This window comes from Sebastes umbrosus, chromosome 12 (assembly GCF_015220745.1).
Source record: "Sebastes umbrosus isolate fSebUmb1 chromosome 12, fSebUmb1.pri, whole genome shotgun sequence".
Classification (NCBI taxonomy): Eukaryota; Metazoa; Chordata; class Actinopteri; order Perciformes; family Sebastidae; genus Sebastes; species Sebastes umbrosus.
Window position 1 is genome coordinate 17468361 of NC_051280.1, and position 12647 is coordinate 17481007.

At 40.8% G+C, this 12647-nt stretch overlaps 1 protein-coding gene across 5 annotated transcripts in view; it reads left to right on the top strand.

Annotated features, from left to right (window-relative positions):
- The window catches only part of LOC119498996 (dipeptidyl aminopeptidase-like protein 6), a 101813-nt gene that overhangs the window by 63016 nt on the left and 26150 nt on the right, over nucleotides 1-12647 (top strand). For all 5 annotated transcript variants that reach the window (XM_037788175.1, XM_037788176.1, XM_037788177.1 and 2 more), the window contains 2 exons: nucleotides 7435-7549; nucleotides 10334-10432. In XM_037788175.1, coding sequence (XP_037644103.1) covers nucleotides 7435-7549; nucleotides 10334-10432 — 214 coding nt within the window. The remainder of the gene's footprint in view (nucleotides 1-7434; nucleotides 7550-10333; nucleotides 10433-12647) is intronic.

Here is a 12647-nt window from a genome sequence, read left to right on the forward strand (position 1 = left end):
AAATATACACTGCAATATTCGCTGAGGATTCACATTTAAAATTTCATTTAAAGGGTGTTAACTTTTGCAGCCGCTTGGATTTTGGCGTTGATTTGTTTATACGTGCTTTGGAGTCTATGTCTTGAATGCATAGATTCAGCATGGGAGCAGGTTGTTGGGTCTTAAGACAATAAACAAAGTAATTAATAATAAGAAAGAAACCTCTAGCTAAATCTACGTACTTGGTAGATACTACTTGTATAAGGAGGTTTAACCAGTGGAGCTTCCTTGACGATGTGTTTCATCATAAAAACCTTCCAGAGAGTGTTGACACACCAGATTCATTTTCAGCCTCAATACTTAATGTTTCAACAGATAATTTAGCATGATGGTTGCTCCACATGGCTCTGCACTACTTTTACTTCACCAACCCAGTCTGTGATTATAGTTATTCTTATTAATTACGACAGTAGAAGCCTATATGGGCTACATGGAAATGATCAAAACCAGCCTGAAATTGTGTAGAATTTTATGGTCTTGTAGGATTAAACTCCTCGGTGAAGACAATAAAATACATGCAGACATAAACACAGTGGTGGGCTTTAACTAAGTACATTTACTCAGCGGCTGTTTGTAAGTACAATTTTGAGGTACTTGTACTTTACTTGAGTATTTCAATTTTATGCTACTTTATACTCTACTACGTTTCAGAGGGAAACATTGTAGCTTTTCACGTCACTACATTTATTTAACAGGTTTAGTTAGTAGTTACTTTACAGATTGACATTAATAATACAAAATAAAATCAATGAATACATGTTATGGTATTATTATTATAAATGAAGCTACCAAGCAGCATATCAACTAGTTAGAATTAACCATTAGACATTAAAGTGATGCTTACACTTGAATGCATCAATAATTATAATCCTTGTAATTACAGTTTATAATAAAAGTATATGATATACAGTACTGAACATTATTCTGAAATGGGACAATCTGCATAATGAGTACTTTTACTCTTGGTGCTTTAGTACATTTTACTGCTAATACTTTTGTACTTCTGCTCAAGTAAAATTTTGAATGCAGGACTTTGACATGTAACAGAGTATTTCTACACTGTTGTACTTTTACTTAAGCAAAAGGTCTGAGTACTTCTTCCACCAATGCACGTAGAAACACACACAACACACCATTTTTATGGTTGTTTTTCTTCTTACTTTGCATTCAGTTCTTTTGAGAATCAGTGGGTCTTCTGTTTGAATTACATATGTTGTAAAGCAGAGGAAATTATTCACACATTCATTTTAGTAGTTACTGGGAGGTCAAAGTAGACACCGGAGCAGATTTAATTGTGCTGCCAGAAAGGGAGTATCGAGCCAAAGTTGTAGCCTACGAAGATGCAGTCTTACAGTCAGAGGAAACATTCACTGAGTACAGTCAGCAGAAGTGTGGTGAAATTTGTGTTCGGTGTGGCAGACAAAAGCGCTACTCAGCCGTTCAGCAAGTGGATTAGTAGTGAGAGTGGACACAGTGAGCATGTCGTTGAACTCCATAGAGTCTGTGAAACAGCAGTTTTCTAAAACTATTCAGTGGCATAAGTAAATTGGAGGGCGAATATGAAATTGAGCTAAAGCCAAGCCATTTCCTCCATCAACGCCAAACGTGTCCCATTATCTCTCCTACCAAAAGTCAAGAGTGAACTAGCCCGCATGGAAGAGCTTGGAGTGATTTCCAAAGTGGAGCCGCTTATAGACTAGTGTGCAGGAAAGGGTCCATTACCGAAATGTGATGACAAAGCGGTTCGTATATGCGTAGACCTGACAAAGTTGAAGGACACAGTCAAAAGAAAGAGACACATGCTTACATCAGTGGAGCCAACACACTCTCATCCCAGCTCATCACATACTGCCGCTTTGCCACGCCCCTTGGTGTCACTTTAGGTTTAGGCAACAAAACCACTTAGTTGGGATTAGGAAAAAGAAATATGTGGTTGGACTTAAATCTACTACGTTTGTAAAGTGAAAATGAAACTGAATGTTGTGAACACAGGACACGAATGAACAGCTGATTGTAACGTGAAACTGAAACTTAACGCACAGGACTGAAGCAGCGGTTTCCTGGATGAATGCCTTGAGTTTGTTGGGCCCATCCACCTCCCCTCCCACCCGTCACCACACTCCCGACGCACTTTCTCTGAGCGTTTACTGTTTGTACTGTTGCCGCAAATGGGTTTACATTGTAATTAATGAAACATCCGGTGCGTCTCACACCGGCACTACAGGGTGCGGTGGTATCACATGCTGATGACCGTGACAAGGCGTCGGTATTTGACGCGCTGGGAATGAGAACAGGCTGCTGGAGCACACTCTTGGATAGTTGGCGGGCTCCAACATATTCTCAAAACTGGACTCAAATTGGGCATTTTGGCAAATCCCTTTCGCAAATTTAAATATATGGGAGGTATTGTGTTAACAGACTCCGCTTTGGCATCTCCTCTGCACCACAACATTTCTAGAAGAGAATGTCTCAACTGCAGGAAAACCTAGACGGAGCAGTTAGCCAAATGGATGATGTCCTCGTCCATGCAAAGACTCTGGCTCAGCATGACATGAGGTGGATGGCAGTGTTAAAGCAGCTGGAACAGGCAGGTGTGACACTGAAAAGTGAATGTGTGAATTCTCCAAAACCTCTGTCAAGTTTCTGGTACAGATCATCGACACGGTGAGAGCTGTCGCCAACACGGAGGAGCCTACTGATGGGAGTGGGATGAGAAGACTTCTATGGATGGTTAATCATTCAGGCAAATACCCTCCTCACCTTGTGGAGAAGACAGTTGCTGAGAGAGTGCAAAAACAACATGTGGACCTGAGGAAATTCAGAACAGAGTGCTTTTGACGGCATCAAAAGAGTATTGAGCCAACCACCAGGTTTGGCACTTTACGATCCCCGGTGCACACACAATAGTCTCAACTGATTCATCGTCGTATGGACTGAGAGCTCTAGAAAAACAACAGGATGGCACATAAAAGCCAGGTGCCTATGCTTCAACAACACTGAAAAAAGATATGCTACAATAAAAAAGGAAGCTTTAGCATGTGAGTGATTCTCAGACTTCCTGATTGGCATCATGTTTCACATAGAAATCGACCATGGTATCCCTTCTGGGAGCAAAGAACTTGGACAAGACTGAGAGTGATGAGGTACTCACACATTCCAGGCAAAGGCATTGCAACTGCAGATGTGCTGTTCTGAGCGCCAGAAAGGGCTGCAGGTGACAAAAAAACCCAGAGATGGAAATTAATCTTTATGTACACCAAGACAAAGGTGCTGAAACAGGTGAAGCAGTACTGTATTTGAGGCTGGCCTGACAAATTTAGCATAACAGGACTGTGTTATCTTTACCTTCAGCATGCTGGGGGATTTTACAGGTGACAATAACCTGCTGCTGGAAGGTATGTGACTAGTGGTCCCTAAGTCACTACAAAAGGAGATTTTGGGAAAGCTGCACACTGGTGGAACCACAGAGACACACTAAGCCAGCTGAATGTCCAGACAGACCATGGGGAATGGTTTGTGCTGACTGAAACAACAGCCAGTATTTAGTTGTAATCCATAACCATAAAGTAACAGTTTGATTTTCTCTCTCCAGCTCTCTTTTTTCATTCTTGACACAACCATTTCTGTCACTTTTAATGCGAGCGCTGTGAATGCCTTCGAGCGGAGAATGTGTGCTTTTGATTTCAGAACTGGTCGAACAACACATCGTACAAACCGACCCCCAGACAGTTCAACCACCTCCATCTGCCACTAATGGGGGTTTCAAATGGTCTGATTCAGCGGTGAAATGGTCAATGAAGAAGGCCATCTGCAGCCGTTTTGTTTGTATATGGAAACTATTCTCAAAACTTTCTTGGATATTAAGCAGTGTTACACATGAGAGTTGTTTCCCTATACATGTTGATCTGTGATTTCTTTTGGATGGAAACTTCTCCATGTAACATCAGAAATGAATTTAGGCAAACAAGGGTAATTAAAGGTATAATATACAAGAATTTCCTAAAAAACAATCTATAGACTGATACAAACGTAATCCCTCTCAATCATCACTTATGACCCACTAGAAGTGTGAGGTGGTGTCTGTATGTACGGAGACCCTACAGCCCTCTGCCTGTATTTTCTCTTTTCTTCTTATTTTGTTGTGTTCGGAACGTTTCTGGGCGTCTGCAAACAACACTTTGGCTCCATGTGGGGGTGTAACCCCCAGCCAATAACAGCGTGTATTGTAGGGTGTGCAGCCCGTTCATGTCGTCAAATACCGGAGCTTTGTCACGCCCCTCAGCGTCTGATACCGAGCAGCAAGTCCCCCGTTAGCTCTGTCAAATACAAAGCGGCCATATTTGACGGATGAGAACGGCTTTTTAAATCGCTGCTTCCGTTTTTCCGCTGGTCCTCTCTCTCTCCTCTGCTGTGTGCAGAGTGGCTGCTGTGTGCTGCTATCGGTGTCAGTTTGACCGAAGCACCGAGCAGAGCGGACAGGATGAATCCTTCCCTTCGGCTGCATTCATTCATAATCCGGCAACGAGTCACCTTCCCGCAGGGTTGTGCTGAGGTTTGCGCGTGTTTATTTGTGCTTTAGAACGTAATCACCGTGAAACAATCACAAAATAACGTTTTATTTCTCTGATTGACTGCTTTGTTCTCACTAACGCCACTCCCTCTCTTCATTCACTCTATAGTTTACTTGACCATCACTGCTCTCTCTCGGTTGAAACTCGGAGGAGGGGACAGCTTTGAATGCTGTTTGTTTACAAAAACCAACCGACCACCGTAACCTTTTATACTTTTAAGCAGTGTTACCTACAAGGCAGTTTTCCCCCTACATTGTGTGACTTCTTTTGGATGGAAACATCTCCATGTTACAGAAATGAATTTAGGCAAACAAGGGTAATTAACATACCTTGCAGCGTATTATAAGGAATTAAAAACAATCCTGCTGAGCATAGCTTTAAGGCCTAACACTCAGTGAATAAACTCCTGATGCTTTTGTTTTAATGTTGTACTCTGCAGTAGCTTTTTTTAATTAAGTAGGTGGTTTAAATGACAGTGACAGCTGTCCTGACGGCTCTGTTGACCACCGCGTAGCTTGTCACAGGAAGAGCGATAAACATCGATCACATCTTTCTCAAGTTTATGTTATGTATCCAGGACTATTGACAGTGAAGGTTAATGGCCGTATCCATTTCAACTGGATGCTGTTTTATCGAGGAGTTTACAGTGAAAAAGGCAGACGTCCAACAGTATTTGATTGTGTATCGATTTGAATTGCGGAAAAGCTCCCTGACCTCTGATTGAATAATTGGGTGTCTGTTTACAGAAATGCCAAGCACTGGAGGGAAGCTTGCTCCTGCTCGTCAAGTCGTCTGCATCCTATATTTCCGCAGCCTGAATTAGCCAACAGAGCCTGTGGGAGATGTATTTAAGATTCAAAAAATAGGCTGTCTGAAATCATTTTACCATGTGCCTCTCGTGCTCCAGTACAATGAGCATGCTGAATTTGTTGTGGGTGGAAAGAAATGACTGGAACTAAATATTTACTCACATGCCTCCCAGGCTGGCATCAAAGTGTCTGAAAATATTCTGCTGAGAGATACTTTTCCTCTGTTATGTGGTCTAGATCCAGCTGTCACATTTATAGATGTGGTACCCCTCCATCAGGTACAGGCTGCACTGAACTGGATACCGGACTGGGCTGCATTCAAATCACCTTCCTGCACTGAACATTTCGCCATTTTTCAGTGCAGATATACGGAAAAACAAGTAAACAGATGCAGAAACAAGACCGTTATCTGCGTGCATGTCAAAGCCTCTTATTGTTTTATTTCTCGGGTCAGACGTCCGATAGTTGATATCAAAGGCAACTTCAACACAGCTTGTCTTTCAGGGACATTAATATCTTATGAAACCACTATACACCTTATTGCGAAAAGCCTTGCCTCTGCAGCAATAAATCAGCTTATTGGCGTGCCTGCTGTTTTTATATGTGTACTCACTAGCTTCAGTATTGATTTGCTTCGCTGTGAGACAAACTGTGCTGAGACTGTAGGTGCACAGGCAGTGTAAATGCACACACACACACACAGGTACGCTTTAAACATTTAAATGGAAAGTAACTTTGCAATGCAGTAATTTAAAGCCTTGAAAGATGTAAAAAGGCATCATCTCTGCCCCGGGAGTCGAGCCGTCTGTTTTACTCTCACGTGTACGCACACTCCTCATTAACTGGTGGATGGTTCACTGAGCTGCTGCATACTGTATAACCACTCACTGCGGGCAGACAGAGACCGGGTCTAATTGCTAACAAGGATATCAACAGCTGGACTGATATGGGTGGCTGGATCTGCTCACTCTCCTCACTGACTGTGAACAGAGAGATTAATGTGCATATTTGTGTGCCTGTACACACATATAGACCAGAAACCCTGATTTCTGACCTTAATCCTTCACCCCTCTGAAAAGAGATTGTGTTCATTCATAAAAATGTATCCTCAAACATATATAGAGCTACTCACATGCTAAATTATGGCATTTTAGAGTAGCTTAACCTGTCCTGTAGATAACAATATATGACACATGTGGCTGAGACGTAAAGTCCTTAAGCGTAGACATAGTCTTGGAGCGTGGTGTTAACGTACATCTACAGTTATTCCAGAAAGCTGTCTGCTCCTGTTGCTTTGTAATGGACACGGTATGTCAAGGAGTGGATGATAGTGTGTGTTTGCACAAAGCCCATCTGTTAAATCGCACAGTAAAACTCACGAAAAATGGGCTTATAGATCGAAATAGTTTGAGATCTGTGCGGCGGCGTATTGGACAGTCTACAGAGGCCACCTGAATGTTGCCTCCCGCCCTGAAAATGTTTTGTATGTCCTGTGGATTTTTTTCCAGTGTATGTGTTTCGAATAGCACTGATTAGCCATCCACCATCTGCTGGGCGGTGTGAGGAGAGTAGCTCATTATTTTTGCCTGTTATGTGTGCGTTGAAGTCGTAGCTCCTCTACAGCTGTCAGGCAAAGCTGCAGGGACTCTTCGTGCGCGAGCAGCGGGGAGCAGCTGGTGGATGCAGCGTTACTGCACACAAGTGGCTAAGTTGTCGGCATCTGTCTGACAGAGAATGAGTTGTCCTCTGGCCAATCTCTGGCTCCAACTGTGACGGTACAAAATACATCTGCCTTATGTATGATAAGATGATATCTAAAAACGCTGTGTGTCCATCGGGAAATAAAACTCATCACCTGGAGGTCATCGCTCGACATTTTATTAGAGTAGATTTAGCCTGTGGTGACAAATCATTTTATCTGTTATACCTAAATGCGTAAAAGTTGAAATTGTTTGCCTCTTTGTGTGTGTGTGTGTGTGCATCAGTGTAATTTGATGTGTGATATTGTTTTTCAGGACCTGGTGGGCAGTGCACCGCCGCAGAGGAACTGGAAAGGAATAGCCATCGCCCTGCTGGTCATCCTCATCATCTGTTCCCTGATTGTCACCTCCGTCATCCTGCTGACCCCTCGTATGTACAACACATACACACACACACACACACACACACCTATATGCTATCATTCAGAGTGCATTCCTCCAAGGATGCACAATCCTCTTAACTGTTTTATTAGTAGAAAATGATTTGAAAATTTGCAATCTGTATCTTGATCTGCATAAAAGCTAACAGCTCAGATGATTTTGCACCCCATGATTTACATCAAATGTGCACATTCACGTCAGTGCAGGAAGTTGTGTGTCCGTTTTGCAGCACGGCAAAAAGTAAGGGTGAGGAAGTCTGGGTGATGCATGGACATCTGACATCTGACTTTCATGCACCACAATCTTTCCCTAACCTTAACCATACTGTAGTTAACATGTGAAGATATTGTGGAAAGCGATGATTTCAATTTCTTTTGCATTTGACATAAAAATGTTCTCATTGATAGGGCTGTCAAAGTTAACGCGATAATAACGATTATAACGATAATAGAATTTGTGATTTTTAGGTTGTAGCTGGCTCAGTTTTAAAGCTAGAGTGAAGACACTGGCATCATATGAAATTAGAAAACCTTAGAAATCCATTGGCACGAGTCTCCCGTTTACAGACATGCCCACTTTATGATAATCACATGCAGCTTGGGGCCAGTCATAGTCAAGTCAGCACACTGACAGCTGTTGTTGCTTGTTGGGCTTGAGTTTGCCATTTTATGATTACAGCATATTTTTTATGCTAAATGCAGTACCTGTGAGGGTTTCTGGACAATATTTGTCATTGTTTTGTGTTAATTGACTTCCAATAATATACATACATTTGCATAAAGCAACATATTTGCCATGTTGATAAGAGTATTAAATACTTTACAAATCTCCCTTTAAGGTACATTTTGAACAGATAAAAAAATGTGCAATTCATTTGCAATTAATCGCAATTAACTATGGACAATCATGTCATTAACCACGATTAAATATTTCAATCAGTTGACAACCCTACATTGAACATAAAACTAGGGTTTTGCTAAATCATCGAAGGCCTCTTCTGGCAATAGTTTTGCAGAATACAGTGTGCCAAAGTTTGTGTCTTTGATTCATGGGAAAATAGCTGACATGTTTGAAAATGCCCTGTTTTGCAATCTAGCATAAAAAAAATCCTGAATAATAATCATTGTTTCTTGGGACACGACCTAACGTTCCACTGAATTTCACAGAAATCTGTTACGTTCTATGAGACATTTTGATATCAAACAAACAAAATGAGATATATACATTATGATTTCTCTGGCAAAGGAAACAACACACTCAATATTCTGTCACTCTCACTCAGTATACATTTATTCTACACATATCTTTGACTTTAAATTGAGAACAGCAAGACAATTCACACATCACAGATGAAACTCAGAAACCACATACCTCTGCCAACAATCTGCCACGATCCTCTCTACTGATTATTTTAATAATACAAAATGTTTAGACATTTGAAACATGCGTCTGATGGATGGATGGATGTGTGAAAATCATTGAATACAATGTGCCAGATGTTAGATTTTGCATATTAGATACGTGAGAAAATGGCTGAAATGTAGAAAAACACCCTATTTCACAATCTTGCAAAGAAATAACTTGTAAAATATTATATTTGTGAAGATTTTTTTAGATTCCCTTCACACACTCACACACATACAGTACCTGTTTAGGTGTTTACACATCTTCTACACACAAGCTGTATTGCGAACACAACTCAGATGAAACCTCTTTCTCCTTTTCTGCTTTTTCTCGCAGCACAGGCTGCTAATTTAATTTGATAACCTTGTTTCCGGGGGGAAAGGTTTTACAGGTGATATGCTTTCTCCGGTTTGTGTACCGGTTTTACATAGAGGCGGGGTCATCGTCTCACTAGGTAATGGGCCTTTTAATGTGTAATGCCATTCAGGCCTGTTTAATGGAGATGATTATGCAGTAATAGCTCCAGCCATTTGTCAGATTGGCACAGCATCAGAGATACCATTTGCCTCGTGTTGGAAATTAGCTTTCTCCCCCTAACTCTGCCGCTTCTTGCCAGACAAGAGAATTTCTCTGATTTTTCAAGTCGATAAACACTTCACAATGTCTGACATGGTATTTACACACTCAGATCTTGCCGCTCAGTCACAACCGCGAAACCTGCCGAGGAATCTGTCAGCGCACGGTTTTGTACAGTAACACTGGGCTGTCAAACCATCTCGACGACTTGTGTCTGACGGTTGTTTCCTGAGTGAAGGTGTGGTAGGAGACAGTTAAAGGACTCACACACTCTCTTTTCTCACCTCCACACTAACTCGCTCGTGTACCCCTGTTGTCTGCTCCACCTCCAGTTCAGCTGTCAGCTTCAGATCTCATTTGGAGTTTTGGGGATGGAAGGAGTCGTCCCCCCCGCTGCTGAAACACAAAGCAGGCAGATGTGAACTGATGCTCTCAGATCAATAGTGCAATACTAGAGGCCTCTTTCTTGTTTGTACCTTGTTCTAAATTGCTCCATCTATAGTGGAGAAGAGCTGTTGGAGGTGCTATCTCCAGAGAGAGAAGAAGAGTATTATATAGCGAGATGGTGACAGTCTGGCTGCAGCCCCCCGAGCAAAAAGTCAAAGGATTCTCTTCAATTTTTGCTCTGAAAGTAGCAAACCCAGTCTCTTGAAATGCTTATAAATCTCACACCACTGAGGGACATCTTGAAGTTTTCTTCAAGAATCACCACATCTAGACAAATATGCATATGAGCTGCTGTACTGTACGTCACATTCATGTTTATTTTGTCTTTCGGTGATGCTCTTGACAGGTGTAGATGACAGCCTCGCCCTGAAGAAGAAAGTGACTATAGAGGATGTTTTCGGTCCAGACCTTCACATCCATGACCCAGACGCCAAATGGCTCAGCGGTGAGTGAACAGTTTGGCATTCAGCATCCGCCTCTCATCTCAAAACGCAGAACACATCCAGACACATTGTGACAGGCATCGTTGTTGTCCGTGACTCAGAAAATACCGTCAGTATTAAAATCGGACCCACTGTCTTGAAATGTCCATATAGGTATTTGTTGTTTATTGTGTCATGCACATACAAGTGCCCAGCCCACATGAGCTTATAAGACCCCAAAAGATGCAATGGTGAAACAACATTTGTCAGAATAGAACAAAACTTACTAAACAAGTAGGGCTGTCAAAGTTAACCCAATAATAATGCAAATTCATTTTAACGCCATTCATTTCTTTAATGCATTAACACAATTGATTTTTAAGAGGTTGTAGCGGGCTCAGAAGCAAGATAGAAGATAAAGGCATCATTTAAAACTAGAAAACTTAAGGAATCTACTCGTACCAACCGTGTCATACTAGCTTGTCATGAAGGAGACTAAATAACGCTCCAAACTTGTGCCAGCTTGAGTTTGCCATGTTATGATTTGAGCATATCTTTTAATGCTAAATGCAGTATCTGTGAGGGTTTCTGGACAATATTTGTCATTGTTTTGTGTTGTTAATTGATTTCCAATAATAAGTATATACACATTTGCATAAAGCAAGAATATTCGCCCACTCCCATGTTGATAAGAATATTAAATACTTGACAAATCTCCCTTTAAGGTACATTTTGAACAGATAAAAGATGTGCGATTGATTTGCGATTAAATACAATTAACTATGGACAATAGTGCGATTAATCACGACTAAATATTCTAATCGATTGACAACCCTAATAACAATACATTACAAACAAAGAACTTTATCTCCTTTCTGAAACTCTAGAAATAAAATCTGCTATAAAAAAAGATTCCCATTCCCAATCATCATATAACTTAATAACTTTATTTTTGATCAGGTATCATTAAGAGAATAAGAAACACATCGTCAGTCTACCAACAATCAAGCATAAAATAATAGAATTGCAAGAGTCATAATGAACATCAGAGGGGAATGAAATAATGTAGCTTGAGGGCAGTTTGCAGTTCATACTGAACCATTGAAACTATTCTGCTACGGTTGATATGCACATACAGTGCAGTATGGGATATCTAAGGAGAAGAATTTATTGCATGGTGTACTGCAGTTACAAGATTTTAAAACAGAGAAGAGTTGTGAAGTAGTTTGGAAGCTTTAACAGTGGAGCTTTATGGATGACAATGAGCAATAAAATATAGAATTCACTTTGTCTTCAGTCTCACTGAAATGGTTTCTCTGCAGGGCAGCCGTTAAACCTGCCTGTTTCTATAGTTACTGGTATTGTACCTGCATGTAACTTGACTTTTGGTAAATTCTTGTTTACATGAGTTTCTCCGCTATCAACATAAAAATAATATTACAGCTCCTTCTGTTTCCATGGCAAACACATGCACCAGTGTTCAAGCTCATTTTGTATGCACTACAAATCCAGCATGTGGTGTACTAGTTGTACAGTAAGATGGTCTAAATTGAACAGATGTACAGTAGAGCAGGTCTGCTGTGGCCTCTGTGACCTTGACAAGGTAGCGAGTAGGAAGCTGCCACCTGTGCTCAGAAACATTGGATCAGCTGACTCAGTGCCCTCTGGTGTTCGACAGGGAGAATATATTTTCAGCTTCTGCATGATGAACTGAATCAGTGATACTTTATTCATAGATGGAGGCTTGGATTTTACTGTGCTACAGTCTTAACCATTTGGCATTCTGTGTTTAAGTACAACTGCTACTGCTAATTAATAATTAATAGAAGTACGATCACCAAGTAATTTGTTCTTGTATCCTTATTACTTATTAAAGGATTAAAATAACATATTTTAAAGGTCTAGTTGAGGAACAGGGAACACTGAAGCAGTTACTTGAATTATCATAATTATTGTGTGGAAAGGTGTACAGATAGGTCTTTTAACTTTTACATTTTTTTTATTTAACCTTTAGTTAACCAGGCAAGTCAATTAAGAACAAATTCTTATTTACAATGGCGGCCTGGCAAAAGGCAAAGCCTCTTGAGGGAACGGGGTAGGGGGTACATATGACAACAAGCATTACATAAGAGAAAAATGCAGACAGGAACATAATCAACGGACCGTACCAGACAAACAGTATCAGTCAATACAACAACAAAACAAGAGTAGCAAGTAGTAAATACAAAAAAATCACAA